We start from the raw sequence: 15,723 nt of genomic DNA, 5'->3' as shown, positions 1-15,723 counted from the left end.
AATTTGGAAAAAGTCCTGTAATCATCATTCTACCTCGCACTGGTAAAATGAGAAACCTGGTAATGCAACTGCGAGCCCCGAGGGGTGACCTGCGCTCTCACCCCATCAGTGTCACGCGTGGCTGACATGAGCAGTCGGGTGCACAGGCTTCCCGCAGCCTCCGCAGAAGCGTCTCTGTGGCCAGGCACACAAACGTTCCGGGGACAGGGGCAGAAAAGCACTTCTCTGGGAGGCGCGGGTGCCTCTCACTGCCAGGGCAGCAGGACCTGTGCCCCACGCAGCCCTTGCAAAGAGAAAACCACCTGTGCAAAGTGCTCCACGCAGGCTCTCGCACACCACATCTTCCCCCACATCTCACGGTGCTGTGGACGGTGCCATGTCTGCTGCTGGACGAGAGCTTGGAGACAGCTAAATCAGACTCGCTGCCTAAACTTTTCTGGCTGAACAGATTACAGGTGACTTGCTGTGTGAAGCCAATTGAGGTCTGCCTGCTTTCTCGCCTGCTTTTCTGCAAAGCCAGGGCCACCAGAGGAGCGTCAGCTCCTGCTCTTCTCAAAAAAAAAAAAGAGCCCGCATCATTTTGAAAGGGTGAACTGAGGGTGTGACACTGCAGTAGTGTTGAAGGCAGCTCCCATTCACGCTTACGTGTGTGTGCTGTTATCCCTCAGCACTTGCAGGCAGTGAATGAGATTTTTAGCAGGACTGTGCCAAGCTGCAGCCACTCGGCATGCGGCATCCAGTGGCTCCATGGGAAGGGGTCCGCACCGCAGGGATGGGCGGTGGGTGGACGGGGGCTCAGGAGGGCTCCAGCAGGTTTATCTTCTCTATCCTGTTTGAATGAACCACTGCAACTACAGAAGTAAATCAAGCTGCATTAAGACTTTGTGGGCTTGCCCTAGAGAAGCTAGAATTTTTTTCCAAATACAACCCTTCAGTTGGAATTAAGGGGTGGGAGTCACACTAATTCACCAATAAAACTTACCACACTTTCAGGCAAAATGTGGACAGAGACTCCCAAGGGCGTCTTCATGGGACACCAGACAGTTAAGTTGTGCCCCTACCCCTTTTCACAGGAGTTGTGCTGAATCCTGCTGCTCCTGCAGGCTGCTGTGCGGGTCCCTGTGCCGCAAGCATAAAAACAACCCCCCAAACACAAAGTCTGTTGGCTTTTCTCTTTGCAAGTTCGGTGAGTTATAGCTTTGCAGCAGAAAATTAAAATCCATCATTTTTAGGTTTATTTTTTTAGGGGTTTGGAGGGGGTGTGCAGGTGATGCCCCCGCAACTCCCTCCCTGTGCATCCTGGGCTCCATTGCACCAGTGCCACCGCACCTGCCAGGAGACGGGGATTAAAAACCCACAGAATTTTGTTTTTCACGTGGAAGGGGTGTAGTGAGAGCGGTTGCTAGGATCGGAGCTTGTGACAGGGGCGAGGAAAAAGGGCGGGGAAAGGCCAGGTCTCCAGTGAAAGTGGCGGCGAAGCAGTTTCGCTCACGCGGGTAGCGTGGCCGAGCGGTCTAAGGCGCTGGATTAAGGCTCCAGTCTCTTCGGGGGCGTGGGTTCGAATCCCACCGCTGCCAGGAACATTTTTCCTCTTTTTTTCTCTCCATCTTCCCCTTTTCACCCCATTGTTCGCCCTCCTCTTTTCTTCCTCCCGTCTTCTCTTCCTCTCGAGGCAAACTAGGAGAGTTTAAAACCGGGGTATCCATTAGCCGCCGGCTTCCCCTCCCTCCCGTTCACCCCCTTTTATCCCCATCATCTTTGCAAAAAAAACCTCTCCAATAATAATAATTAAAAAACAGCGCTTTGGTAAAAAAAAATATGAGGGTTTGCGGGTTTTTTTGCACCCATCGAATCTTTTTTTACTCACCAGGAAAGAGCGGGGAGGGGGAAGAAATAAAAAAAAAAAAGATGTGTTTCTGCCCGGTCTCGAACCGGGGACCTTTCGCGTGTTAGGCGAACGTGATAACCACTACACTACAGAAACCCACGCGTGGGAACTCCCCCGCTCTAACGCCCTGCGGGGTCCCCTGCACCCCAACACCCGCCCGAGGGGATTAAAGGGGGATTTGACCTGTTTTTTTTCCACGTTTTTCCCCCCATTTGGCTGTTTTCGGGAGGGAAAAAACGTGTTGGGGGGGAGCGGCTGTGTTACGCGGGGACGAGCGACACCCGGATCTCTAAAACGAGGCTCATAACGTCACGCTCAGCACGGAAAAAAAGGGAGAAAAAATGAATTTTTGCAGCTCAGGGTGAGAAAGCAGCAGCCAAAGGAGCCGCGGGATTTGGCTGAGCTGAGGAACTCGAGTGAAATGGGACTCAAGGGGCAGAAAAAGGTGTGATAATGTGATTATTACGGTTTTCTTCGTTATTTCTGGCCATAATTGTATTATTTCTGGGCAGTTTCCACCTTCCCGTAAGGCTGGTGGCGGTGAGGGTGCACACACAGCCTTACACAGGGGCTGGACTGGCGTTGATTATTTTTTCCATGCTTTTGCACTTAATATTAACTTAATATTCTTTATTATTCCCTACAGATTATTCAGGAAACAATTCATAGCATATTGGGGAAGAAGAGAGGATTATAATACAGCTTTAAGTACCTCATCTTTCTTTGGCGAAGCTGTTAAAATGAGCCAGATTTTTGTGTATTTGGGGGAAAAAATATATATTTCTCTTCTTTCTCTCACTTACACACCTCTTGTCCCGACCTCGGTTCACCTCGGCAATTTTTATTTCTCGAGTTACACACAGCAGGAGCTGCTTATTTGTGGTTGCTATTAATAAAACTTATTTTTATTTTTATTTTCTTCCACAGGGAGCGGCGCCAAGATCAGCTCAGGAGAGGTAACGGCCCGATCCGGAGCGTTTCTGTACACCCACAGCTCTTGTGCAATGGGAAACGCTGAATTTACGCCGCTGTGCTCAAACTGTGAGATTTATGCAAAAAAAACCCCCACCCCAAAACAAAGAGAGGTTGCGGGGAGAGCTGTGTGCAGCAATCGCCTCGTCTTTGGGTGGTTTGGGAGGGCGATAAAAGATATTAGTGGGGAAGGCTGGATTTAAAAGCCACGGGAAATTCAGATGCCCGAATCTGAGCCACGTAACAGCAAAAAAGTCCTGAAATTTGGGTGGTTTTGTGTTTTTTTTTTTCCCACTGCTGTGGGTTTTCCCAGCGAGCTGCCGTGAGAGCTGGAGGGGGACTCCAAAAAGCTGCAGAAGGACGGGAAAAAAATAATGAATTAAAAGATGTATTTAAAATAATGATTATTTGGAATAAAATAAAATTAAAAAAAAAAAAACACAAAGAAAAATAAACAAAAAAAGCGGGGGGGAGGAATAAAGAGGAGGAAGGGGAAAAAGGGGGGGGAAAGGAGGAAGGTGGAAAAAAAAAAAGAGGGGAAAAGGGAAGAAGGGGGGAAAAGGAGAGAAAAGGGGGGGAAAGGGGGGGGAGGGAGAGGGGGGGAAGAGGGAGAAGGGGGAAAGAGGAGGAAGGGGAAAAAAGAGGAGGAAAAAAAAGAGGAGGAAGGAGGGGGAAGGAGAACGGGGGAAGAGGAAGTAGGGAAAAAAAGGGGGGAGGGGAAGAGGAGGAAGGGGAAAGGAAAAAGAGGAAGGGGGAGGGGAAAAAGAAAAGCAGGGCTCGTCCGGGATTTGAACCCGGGACCTCTCGCACCCAAAGCGAGAATCATACCCCTAGACCAACGAGCCGCGATAAAAACGAACTTCCCGGTGTGGCTCTCGGTGCCGGGAGCGGCTCCGTCCCCGGGCTCGGTCCCCGCCAACCCCCCGGTTGTCATCCCCCGGCTCCGCTCGGTCCCGGCGCGGAGGAAAATCGACGGTGTTTCTGGGGAGAAAAGCAAAAGAAAAGGGTCAGAGGCCCCAGCGAGATTTGAACTCGCGACCCCTGGTTTACAAGACCAGTGCTCTAACCCCTGAGCTATGGAGCCACCTCATATTCTGTACCTCCGCGGGTGTCTCCAGGGGGGAACCCCAAAATTGGGTACATCGCCCCAAATCTTCATATCCCCCCCCCAAAAAAAACCCCACCATCTAAACACAGTGACAAACAGCAGCAATAAAGAGCAGAACACCCTCAAAAAACACCGGCGCATCATCTCCCCACTCCCCTACTACACCAAAAATAACACAAAAATTGAAGTTCAGCCCTTGGCACCTCCATAATTTATTTTTTTTAAAAAATTATTATTATTATTTTTTTTTCCGCAGGAGGTTTGGCCGCAGTACAGGCGGCGAGGAAAGCTCCGCGATGCCGCACGCAGGGATAACCCAAGTGGTGATGCCCATTTCTCCCCTTTAAGGACGTTTTAGGTCAGGTCGGTCTTTATTTTCAGCCCTAATTTGAGCAATATGCAAATGTTGGGTTTGTGCTTGAGATAAACACTTGTGGGGGGGGAAAAAAAACCAAACCCAAACCACCCCAATATATATGCTTCCGCCCCTATATATATATATGCTTTCCCTTAAATTCTTTCTTTAGACTTAAATTCTGAGCAGGACAACCCTTCAAACCCCATTTCTGATGGTCTCCAGCCCGTTCGCAGTTGGGAATAATAACCAGGAGAAGATGAGCGCAGGTAGCACCTTCGTATTTTATTTCCAACACGTTCGTTAGCAACAACCTGGGAGGTTTCAAAGCGATGTTTATTGGGTGGTTTGTTGGTTTGGTTTTTAGTTTTTGGGGTTTTTTTTCTTTTTTCTTTCTTCCCGTGGTTTGCAGAAGTAGCATTTCTCACCCGCAGAGGCAACAAACACCGAGTCACGACACAAGAAATACTGTGCCTCCTGCTAAGGCTTTTCTTTTTCTGGGGTTTTTTATTTATTTATACAATTTCTACAGTGGCACAGCTTCACCGACGGATGGAGCTTAGAAAACGATGGCGTTTTGCCATCATTTAAACATTGGCTGTCTCAGCAACGAGTGAGGATTTCCAGAAAACAAAACAAAACACAAAAACCAGAAGATGAAGGTAAAACGGATGATTTTGCCAAGAGCTGAGCAGTAAAGAGAGCTGGAGAAAATGCAAGATTGAGCACCCAAAATCTACATTACTATGGGCAAAGCGGGAAAACCTTGAGAAGTTATTCCAAAAACATCTTCTACAAGGAGGGGACCTCATGAGGAGCACCAATATTCTGAAACATGGGTCTTGCTCACATCCAGTAGGACAAACGCACCTGAACAACGTCAACATTTGTTGCTTCACAAAATAAAAACAAACAAAAAAGCACCTTTCAGCCTTTTCCGGAGTAGCAGCAATACCTCCCTCCTGCCCGGAGGAGCCATGGATGGAGAACTGAAGCACAGAGCACTTACATGAGGTGACGCAGAGGGCAACCAAAAGCCCACAGCATCTCTTCAACCCCAGCTTGACTCCAGGAGGGGCTGGATTTTGGTGACCTTGTGGTTCAGACCACCTGGGACGGCTCAGACCACCATCTCAACATCACAAAAACAGCCTTTGGAGTACAGTATTATCCCAGATTTTAGGAGCACCAGCTGGAATAAGCAGCCAGGCACCCACCCTTCAGTGGGGACCTCTCTTCCCAGCAAGAGGGAAAGATCCAGAAACTCCAGCTGAGACCCTGACGCAGCCCGGCACCAGGGTGCGAACATCCCCACTGAGCATCCTGACCTACTGAAGTCCAACCGCTCCCCAGGAGCAGCTAATAAGCCTGATTACCTCCTCTTAAATCTTGGAGGAGTTGGAGGCACCTGGGCAGGATTTGCACTTTTGGCACAGAGGCGGTGACTCCAGTTCGTTGGGAGCAACGGCATAATAAACCAACAGAAAATCCCCCTTAAATTCACTTCGGGAGGAGCAAAACTTTCTAATTTAATTTGACTCAGTCGAATAGAAAGGAGCTTTGCCTGGATGTCCAAAGTGCTCTGCTTGGTGTCACCCGCTTCACCTTTCCCACAGGACACTTACCCACTAAACATTTCATTTTTAAGCCATTGACACTTCTAAAGGGGTGGAGGGCCCACTCCAAAACTTCCCACTAGCTCTAATATTGATCCTTAGACCCACACAAGAAAAGGAAAAATACCCATCAGTTATCAGACTCGGAGCCACAAACCGACTACCAGCGGTTTCCTTCTCACCGAAGAGTTGGGTTTGGTTCAGAGATGCATTTAAGATGGTGACCACAACCTTCTGGGGAGTGCTGATGATTTCAATAGCTGTTCTCTGTTTTCAGCTGATTTGAAGACCCTTCTTGTGGTATTTTTCCACAACTACCTGATTACCCACCTATCATCTCGGCCTATGTCCCAATGAACCAGGCTGCGTGGTTGATTTGAGAGTCTCTTGTGCTCATCACTGCTGTCCAGGCACCATTCGGTGAAGACCATGGAGACAGGTCCTCAGCGAAGCCCCTGAGATGTCTCAGGGGCACAGTTTGATGTAGGTAACGGTAGAACAGACCGAAAAGAGGGGGAACACCTTCTCCTGGAAGGCGACGTTGAAGGTGAAGATGTGCTGCATGTTGTCAGCGTTGTAGAAGGAGACTTCTTCCCCTTCGTAATCCAGGTACACCCTGACCTTATTGAGTTTCTGGCTGAGGCACAGCGGGGTGCGTTGGGGCGAGGTGACCGCCCAGTAGCGACCTCCGTTTTGCTGAACAGTTTTTTTTCAGACCTTTCCTCCTGACGGACTCCTTGGCCACCCCGAAGGCCCAACCGTCCGAGGCCCCCACCTCCACTTCCCAGTAATGTCTTCCCGACTTGAAGCCCGTGGTAGCCAGCACCCGAGAGTTTGTGTCGAATCTCTTGGGGTTGTCGGGCAGCTCCTGTTTCCTGCAGCCCATCCTCACGCTCTTGAGGTCCGCAGAGAGGATGAGGAGGTGGTTTGCCGAATCGGGGTCCAGGGTCAGGTCCTCTGTTGATGACAGCAGTGACAGTCATAGTGAGTCAACAGGAATTTTAACAATCAGAAGCTCAAGATAGGGATGTTTTTATCAGTTGCTGAATCACATTCAACCTCAAAACCAACATCCCAACCTCAATAACCCCTCTTTGGACAGTCTGTGCTGAAGGAAAGCTGTGTTCAGAGGTTGGCTTGGCCTTGAGGTTCCTCTCACCATTGACTCTGCAGAAAGCCTGGAGGCTTGGGGCTAATTTTAAGAGGAGTCATTTTGGATGTTAACAAGTATGCTGCTTCTCTCTACCAGCACATGGGGACAAGCTACATGTGTGAAACCCTTGGAGGTGGGTGAGATAGGTCCAAATTAAAGATATGGGATGAGCATCTACCTCACCTTTTCACGTCCTCACTAGGGGTTAAGCCCCACCAGCTGAGGGTGAAGAACAACACGGCAAAGCAAATAATGGTGAACGAGGACCAATATCTGGTTAGAGATGTCCTAGAGGGAGACCTACAACTGCGTTGTGGACTTTGGCTCTTTGATCAGCTCATGATCCTTCAGCAACGCCTCTCAAACACTGACCGGGGAGGGGACGACACATCTGTCCTCCCCCATTGACACCCAGTTTCCTTCATGGGAGGGCAAAACTCATGCTGCTAAGAAATGGAGTAAGAACAACACAGGGCCATCAGGAGCAAAGAAGACGATAAAACCGCATGCAGATGATTAGCGATTACGTACAGTAAAAATGGACCTTAGATCGAGACTTTTTTTCCCAAATAAACTGCTGATTTTTCATTCTCGTTTTCGTTTCTGGCTCATCTCACGTACAACACACCAGATGGGGTGTGTGGATTGTCTGATTGTTGAGGATCTCTCCCCAGGCTGCCCCACGATGACAAGTCCTCATGGAAAGCCATGACCTAAGGGTATCTTTACACACCACAGCTCAGCTGGACACCCCAAAAGAAGCATGCACGCATGCAGACGAGGTTGGATACCAACATCTTTTCCCCTTCCAAAATCAGGCTCAAAAGGAAACAGCGCGCACGTTAGTGACCTCAAATTGTGGTTGTAGTCAGCAAAGTCGCCGTGAACGAATGAGACCCTTTTGGGGGAATCTAAGGTGGGACCTTAGGAGCTGAAACGTGTTGGATGCCGCACCAGAGGTTATTTAGCCAAAGGCCTTTATGCTCTTTCAAAATCCATAGATTTGGGCCTGAAGACTGCATAGGAAGTCTAAAAAGACCCACGATGGGATCGAAAGTTTTTCACGGGGGGTCGGAAAAGTGATAGCAACCGCAGGAAAAGGCAGGTCCTTTTTTCCTTCATAACTTAAGCACCAGATTCCTCCCCAAAACTGGGAGATTTGCCTTAAAATAACATCTCCTGCATATCAGACCAAGACACGGGTGCTTTCAAAGTGTCCGTTTGCAAAAGTTAAGGGAAATTAATTGGATGTGCAAGAAATTTCCTTGATGCCAAAAGGTGTTTTCGTTCCTTCTTCTCACATCTCCAGCTGCTGGAGTCATTCGTGTTTGGGTGTGAGCTTCAACTCAGCTGTGAACGATGATTCGGCTTGATTAAAAATAAAAAATAAAATATGACTCCAGGAGCTGAGGCATCATATATGTATAAAAATAAAATTAAAAAAAAAAATTAAAATCAGCATTCAAAGCTTTTGGAAAAGATGCACTAAGGCAGTCAGAGGAGTGGGATTCAACGGCTGCTACGGGGTTTTGGGTGGTCCCTTCTTCACCCCGCGATCCCCCAGCTCTCTGCAGCGTAAGCTGTGGCCCAGTCTGCTGTCAGAGGGTTTGCGGGTATAACTGCCCCAGCCGAGTTATACCCCAACACATGCACACACACCACCATGGACATGCAGTGAGGGTCGTTTTGCTCTTTTTGCTTTTAGACGGTGGTCATCCGCCTTTCTTCTCTTGCTTTGCCAACCCGTCGGCACTTTCCAGGGGTGTCTGGGGACGGCCGCGAGCAGTGTCTGGCCCCTCTAAGCCGGACGGTCCTTGGAAAGGATCCAACCCGTGACCTCCTCTGCCTTCCCCCAGGGGTTTGCAAAGCCCCACGCTGAAGACCACCACCATAAAAGCAAGAACAAGCCTTCTCTTCTAAAAGGCAGCTTGGCTTTGCTGGGGTAGCTCTGACCACTCCAGGCATGGCAACCTTCACCCCAAGGGAGCTGGAGGATGGGGACAGGTTTTGACACCATCTGCCCATGCCCTGTACCCACCACAGTGCAAAGTCAGAGGGATCAGGCTGGTGATGGAACCACTGAAAGCCCACCGTCATTCTTTCCTGGATCGCTGGCATTCCCCTGTCCTTACCACTGCTGGTGAGGCAATGAGGAGGCTTGTCCAGCGTTGAAAGAGTCAATTTGGCCCAACCCAGCCATTTTTTCAGGTGGCAAATTCATGACCTCTGGTGTGAACTCGCTCCTTTGCCAACCCAGGAGAGCTGGTGAGCAAGTCTTCTCCATCGTGGCACGATTTGAAAGCGACCACCTGCCCATGGCCATGATTTCAATGGCTTTCCGCAGAATTTAAGTCGTCTGACTTTGCACTGGAGTAGATTATGGAGCAGAGCTCACACCTTCCAGCCCAAACCCTGGTGGAAAAGGGAGCCCCACCACGGGCCACAGAGCAGATCTGGCAGACTTAAAGCAAGTTGTGGCTTGAAAGGGTACGAATCCATCTTTGGGTTCAAATATCTGTTTTTTTCTGTTCCGCACTGTAGTTTTATTAAGTGTAAACAGGCAGAAAGGACCTAGCTTAGCTGTCAGATCCCCGGCGTCAGCTAGAAAAATCGTCTTTTGACTCTCGAACTGAGAAGGCTGGATCTGGAAATCATCGAGAGAGAAGAAATTAAAAAAAAAAAAAATAGAGAGAAATCTAGAGTGCTTCTCTTCTTTTTTTCCCCCTCTCGTTGGCTTCGCAAAACCAGCTTTGCAAATTACAACCACAATTTAAAGTCTTTGCTCCAGGGCGCTACGTCTTAAATATTTTCCTTTTACCTTTTTCACCTCTTCCCAGTTCATCTTGCAGGTTTTCTGAAAAGAAGAGACAGGCAAGTAAATGGCAGCATGAGAGAGCCAGAGGGAACCCCAAAAATCTCCTTTACGGGGACCTTTACACTCGCGCAACGTTGCCAAAGTGCTGTCTTTGCCAACGTGGGACTCGACAGGCAATAAGAGCTGAGGATGGAGCAACACCAGCTCCCACCAGCTTGTGCAACGGGGACGAGCAACGGGGGAAAAATTCCTGTTAAATATATATTTTTATTTTTTTTAAAAAAACGCTTCTCAACATGAAGAGAATGCGGAATTTATTTAAGGATTATTTATCGTGCCCTACCATATTTTGTTCTCCTCGTTGTATAGAGTTTCAAACTTTTAGTACAATCCTTTAAGCCTGTTTTTGCGCCAGGGCGTAGTTTGCATTTTGGGGATTTTCTCTTCCCAGATCTGCTTTCTGGTGCTCGCTCCCTTTCCAAATCCCTCAGCACCATCTCGTGGCTTTGCTGCATCGCTGCAAGCGGTTGGTTTTTAGAGGCAAAGCTTGGCTATCCCGGCCTCGAACCATCCCAGATGTGAAAAACTCAGGCTTTATTGCATTAAAATCGATGTTTTTTTCCTCTTAAAAAAAAATAATCCCGCATCTCCTCCGCGGGCAGACTGGCAGGGCGAGTCTCCTCCTGTTGGTGCACATCTCCAGAAAGTCCTCTCCAACATAATTTATTCTCTTATTTCGGTACCGCTGGCCAGACATGTGCTAAAGGACTTCCAAGACATCCGCAGCATCCCCAGCACTCCGCATCCCTTTTCCCCGACGCCTGCTAAAGGCCAGCCCTATTTTAAACCTCCCCACCCCTCCCAACCCCCCCGGGGTTTCGTTTCCACCTACCTCGGAATTTCTTCAAGACTTTCTCGAGGACGACGGTCTTGAGGGAGAAATTGCAGATGTGCATTTTCATATCCGTGCATACCGGCACCGGCTTCTGGCACTTCACGTCGTCGCTTCTGCAAAGAACAAAGTAAAAAAAAAAAAAAAAAAAAAAAAAAAAATAAAAAAAGCATTGCTTTTCCCCCACTTTTTTTTTGTATTTGCAGTGTGCAATGCTCCCACCCCATCTGCCCAAGCGCTCAACATCATATTGCGGAGGATCACACCGGGATTTCAACCTGCCAAGGGCTGAGGACACCATGATTTACATGTTGGCTTTGAAAACCCCCTCGGCCGGTTGTTGGAAAGGGTGTCTGTGCTGGGTTACCCCCACTCAGCTGCTCCTGCTGCAGCTTAAATTTCATTTTTGGAGCTGAAGCGGTGCCTGAACCATTGCCCTGGGTGAATTGCATATCAGGCAAATAAGATGACTCGAGGTTTCTGGTCTCGCTTGACCTTTGAAGAAACCTCCTGGTAGGAAAAGACTTTGTGACAACACAAAGTTTTCCAAGAAGCTGGAAGAGACCCAGCGCTTGCACCGAGTAGGAGGCGAGCTCCGTCTACCCCGCTGCCTCCCTCTGGCATCCGGACTGCAAACACTGACCTTTAAATAGTGCTGGTGGGGGGAAAAAAGGCATGAAAGAGGGGGAGAAGCAGCGCTCCATACCTGCTTATGATGTTCATTACATCCTAGAAAGGAAAAAGAGAGAGAGTGAAATCACTGTGCAACGCGTGCTACGTCTCCCCTGGCTCAGACAGCACGAGAGCAAATCCCCTTCATTGAACCCAACCAGGACATCACTGAACCCAACCAGGACATCATTGAACCCAACCAGGACATCATTGAACCTAACCAGGACATCCATCCCTCATGGCTTCAACAAGCAGGCATGGATCCGTGCCTGAAATCTTAGCTTTCGGCTTTGGAAGGCCACAGTCCCACCAAATCCCACCCAAGCGTCTGTGGCAACTGAAGACCCAGCTGCTTCGGAAGGGGACCAAGCCTCCTAAACGCTCCTCCATACAATACTCCAGGTTTATGCCCATAGAGTCGTGATGTGGTTCAGGTTGGAAGGTGCCTTTGGAGGTCTCTCATCCAACCCATTGCTCAAAGCATGCCAGCTTGCCCAGGGCCTTGCCCAGGTAAGTTGGGAATATCTTCTAGGGCAGTGACTGCAAAAACCTCTCCGGTTCCTATTCTGTTGTTGCTGTTGTTGTGAACCCAGGTATAGGCATCTGGCAACTTTTGAGATGCTTTAAGGATCTCTCTACTGATCTTCCACTTCTGAGAAGGTCCTATCAACCTGTCCCATGTGAAGTCTTGAGACACCTGCAAGTATCCACCTGCCCAAGAGGCAAAGGAACCTCATCTGCCACAACTTGGCCACCTAGAAAGCTGGCATTAAACTTGCACATCTATGTCTCCACGATATCAGGACCTCAACGGTTTAGTCACCACCAAGAAGAGTTTAGGGTGCCCCCAAGGGGTGATGCACCCCACCCTGGGATGGATATTCCGACAGTGGAAATGATTTGCCCTCAGGAAGGGTGGATGATGGTGGTGAATTATAGGTTAAAACGCCCTCAACAACTAGTTGCTACGTGGCAAAAATTCACTGAGATGAAACTCATGCTCAGTCCAGTCCGTGACACTGTTTGCCCTTTCCGACGCCTTTAAAATAATATAAAGAAGGGCATAAACCGTGGCGAGTACATTGGATGTGATTCAAAGCCAACACAAAACCCCTCTCCCAGAGAATAGAAAAGGACTCTGGAGTCCTGGCAAAGGATTTCCGACGTGGCCTCTTAAAAAAAAATATCACTTATTGTTGCAGGATGGTTTTTGCGTGCATTGGTGAGGGCTGAGCAAAGACCACGTGAAATGAGTTTTCACCCATAACCCAGTACAGAAACCAAATATTTACAGTGCTTTCAACGCCGCCTGGGAGGGACTTTAACCCCGTGCAGGTCTCCGAGCACCAGAAGCTCAGTCTACTTCGTTTAATCAAAACACCCTCAATTCAAAGAAGGTCGCCCATTAGCCTTTCGCCATTCGGTGGAGGACGGGACTGCTTGGTTTTGGGATGGGTGGCTCAGGTTTGTTTTTCAAACCCTGCTTCGTCTGCAAAGGAGGGTTTGGGTAACAGGGAGGGCTGGATGGGCTCCAGCTTCTTTCTTCGCCATGCAATCAATACCTGGACTCCATCTGCTCTCTCCCTCATACTTTCCAGCTTGGTTAATAACTCATTTTGACTTGAAGACCCGGCTCTGCTTTTGGGTCCCGGCCAACCTCCTGCAGGCAGGACTCCACTGCGAAAACTGTCAAGGAGCCGCGTCCCGCTGAGCCCGGCTCCACTCGACTCCATCCCGAGCCCTCACCTTTACGCTGGAGGAGTGGACACCTAGGACTCGGCGTGCCACAGACCTTCAGTCTTGCAAACCCATCAAGAACCTGGGTTTGCAAAAGGAGCTGCTTGGTTCAAGGAGCCTAGCCAGTACCGCCTGTGGTGGTGACCTCTTCATGCAAGGTTTAATTCAGCTTTGAGTGCCTCAAAACAGCAGTTTACGGGTACTAGGAAGGTCCAGACACATTCATGGAAGAAAAAATTATCAGAGGCTGTTAGATATGAAGAGCACACTTCTGTTTTGGGATGTTCCTGAGCCACAGATTGTTGCTGTGTGTTATTGTTGGTGTAGCAGAGCTCACGGCACTCAGACTGTTGATTAAAGGTGCAAAAAAAATAATAAAAAAAGGACATTTATGCTCAAAACACCTCTACAGGATCCAGAAACACATTAACAAAGGATGAAGAAGGGTTATGACTCAGACCTGAAGGCTCATTTCATAGCAAACATCTCACCTTGAGGAACTCAAGCATGGGCTGCTGGATTTTCTCCTCCAGCTCCGTGATGAGCTTGTTGAGGAGCGTGATCTCCTTGGAGAGGTCGGTGATGTTCTCGTTCTGCCTCTTGGCGATGCTCTTCTCCATCTTCTCCAGCTGCCCCAGGAGGATGTGCTCCTGGTCGTGCAAGAACTGCCGCAGCCTCTCAAACTCCAAGAGCAGCTTCTGCCGCTCGTTCTCGATGGTTTTCTGGGAATGAAATGCACCAAAAAGGGTTTTAAGCTGATGTAACCATTTTGGGGTGGAAAGGGGCCACCTGGTGAATTTGGAGCACCTGCCAGTGTCATTGCTGCTGCTTGCTGGTGAGACTGGAGAGGGGTGAGGAGATATTGTGTGTGGCAGGGACAAAGGCCTTGGAGAGGGGTAGGGATGGGACAGCAAAGGTCATGGGCTGTTGCTCTGCAAACAGCCATTATCTTCACTCTCCTCTACGTGTCGCAACCTCCACCCTTGTCCCCACCACCCCAGAGCACCCCGTTGCACGCACGCACGCACGCACCAAGAGCTCCTGGGTTTTCTTGTCATCGTTCACTTTAAACTCCAGCAGCTCTTGCCTCTCCTTTTTCAGGAAATCCAAGCGACCCTGGATTTTCTCCTAGGAACAAAGAAAGAAGAAATTACCGTTTATTTTCTTTCTTTCTGTTGCTGTATTCATTCTCCTTCACTGCACCTGATGGGGATGGCAGGGGAGGGTTCACGCGCTCTTTCCATCGGCTGCTCCCCCGCCTTCGCTCTTGGCACGAGCAAAGCCCAGCCTTGGCTTTAATCAACTTAAATTCATCTTTGGATGCTCGCCTGGACCTAAAATAGATGTGGGTGTTTGCTCCGTCAGCTGCTGCCCTGCCGATTAAGGTGGGTGCCCCGCAGGTAGTGTTCGCAGCATGATGCTCGCGTGTTGTTTTGTAGCAAGTTTTGGGTTGGAAGGGACCTTAAAGACCATCTCATTCCAACCCCCCCACCCCCGGCCACAGCCAGGGACACCTTCCACCAGCCCAGGTTGCTCCAAGCCCCGTCCAACCTGGCCTTGAACACCTCCAGGGATGGGAAGTGTTCCAGGGATTTCGCAGGAGGTTGAGCAGGAGAAGCTCTGTCTCGCAGCCTCCTGTGTTTATACCCACGCTCTCCCCAGCTGCAGAGGGGACGTGAGTTCACGAGAGGGTTTTGCATATCTGGAGGGGGTTTCCCAGGTCTTTGGAAAGCTAGAAAGCAGCAACCGGGTGGTTGACTGCAAGGGTGAGCGTGGGAAAGCCAGGTGACAGCTCAGGGACTTCAGCGAGCACAAATACACGGCACAACGCATCCCCTCGGGAGGCAGAAAGACCTGGAGGGGTCTTCCTTAGGGGGGACAGACAGACAGGCAGGTACCTTGTACTCCTCGGATGCCTCATCGACGGGTACCACGGCGTGAGGCCGGTGCTCCCGGGACCTGTCGCAGACCACACAGATGGTCCTCCGGTCATCCTTGCAGTAGAGTTTCAGGGCTTCCCTGTGCTTCCCACAGAGCCCGTCTTCCTCGGCACCCTTAGCCCCACGGAGGGTGAACTGGCTGATGATCTCGGACATGTTCGCCAGCTGCCGGTTGGGTCTGAAGCTCTTCTGTTGGAAGACCTCCCGGCACTGCGGGCAGGGGAAGTCCATCTCCAAGTCCTTCCAGCTCTTGATGATGCACGCCCGGCAGAAGTTGTGCCCGCACTCGATGGACACGGGGTCTTTGAAGAACTCCAGGCAGACGGAGCAAGTGGCTTCATCCTGGAGATTGCCGGGCAGAAACACCGCCGCCATGGCCTCTCTCCTGCGGGCAAGGACGGATTTCACCGGGGCTGGACGCAGAACATGAATGCTTGGCATCCAGCCCCGAGTGGGCGTTCCTCTTCCAGGAATGAGCCTGCTGCCCGAGGTCACTTCTGCAGTGTCCGGTTTCTTTAAACTGGTAACGAAGACCTCGGCATTAGGGGACAACACAGAGGTGGAGGAAAAAGACA

The 15,723-nt window shown here is 49.8% G+C and overlaps 1 protein-coding gene and 4 non-coding genes across 5 annotated transcripts in view; 1 reads left to right on the top strand and 4 right to left on the bottom strand.

Annotated features, from left to right (window-relative positions):
* The first annotated feature begins 1,495 nt into the window (after window positions 1-1,495).
* TRNAL-AAG lies at window positions 1,496-1,577 on the top strand. Its single transcript has one exon. It is a non-coding gene; the product is annotated as a tRNA-Leu (tRNA).
* Window positions 1,578-1,911: 334 nt separating this feature from the next.
* TRNAV-AAC lies at window positions 1,912-1,984 on the bottom strand. Its single transcript has one exon. It is a non-coding gene; the product is annotated as a tRNA-Val (tRNA).
* Window positions 1,985-3,633: 1,649 nt separating this feature from the next.
* Window positions 3,634-3,705, bottom strand: TRNAP-UGG. Its single transcript has one exon. It is a non-coding gene; the product is annotated as a tRNA-Pro (tRNA).
* A 166-nt stretch (window positions 3,706-3,871) lies between these two features.
* On the bottom strand, window positions 3,872-3,944 carry TRNAT-UGU. The gene has a single exon. It is a non-coding gene; the product is annotated as a tRNA-Thr (tRNA).
* A 2,460-nt stretch (window positions 3,945-6,404) lies between these two features.
* LOC104287726 (tripartite motif-containing protein 7-like) overlaps window positions 6,405-15,723 on the bottom strand; it is a 12,320-nt gene continuing 3,001 nt past the window's right edge. The window contains 8 exon segments of the mRNA XM_009886455.1: window positions 6,405-6,645; window positions 6,647-6,896; window positions 9,911-9,946; window positions 10,800-10,915; window positions 11,506-11,528; window positions 13,700-13,930; window positions 14,241-14,336; window positions 15,107-15,533. Of these exon segments, the coding sequence (XP_009884757.1) occupies window positions 6,405-6,645; window positions 6,647-6,896; window positions 9,911-9,946; window positions 10,800-10,915; window positions 11,506-11,528; window positions 13,700-13,930; window positions 14,241-14,336; window positions 15,107-15,533 (1,420 nt within the window).

This window comes from Charadrius vociferus, unplaced genomic scaffold, assembly GCF_000708025.1.
Source record: "Charadrius vociferus isolate BGI_N301 unplaced genomic scaffold, ASM70802v2 scaffold746, whole genome shotgun sequence".
Classification (NCBI taxonomy): Eukaryota; Metazoa; Chordata; class Aves; order Charadriiformes; family Charadriidae; genus Charadrius; species Charadrius vociferus.
The sequence above is the reverse complement of the archived record's forward strand: the minus strand, read 5'-3'. Positions and strand labels throughout refer to the sequence as shown.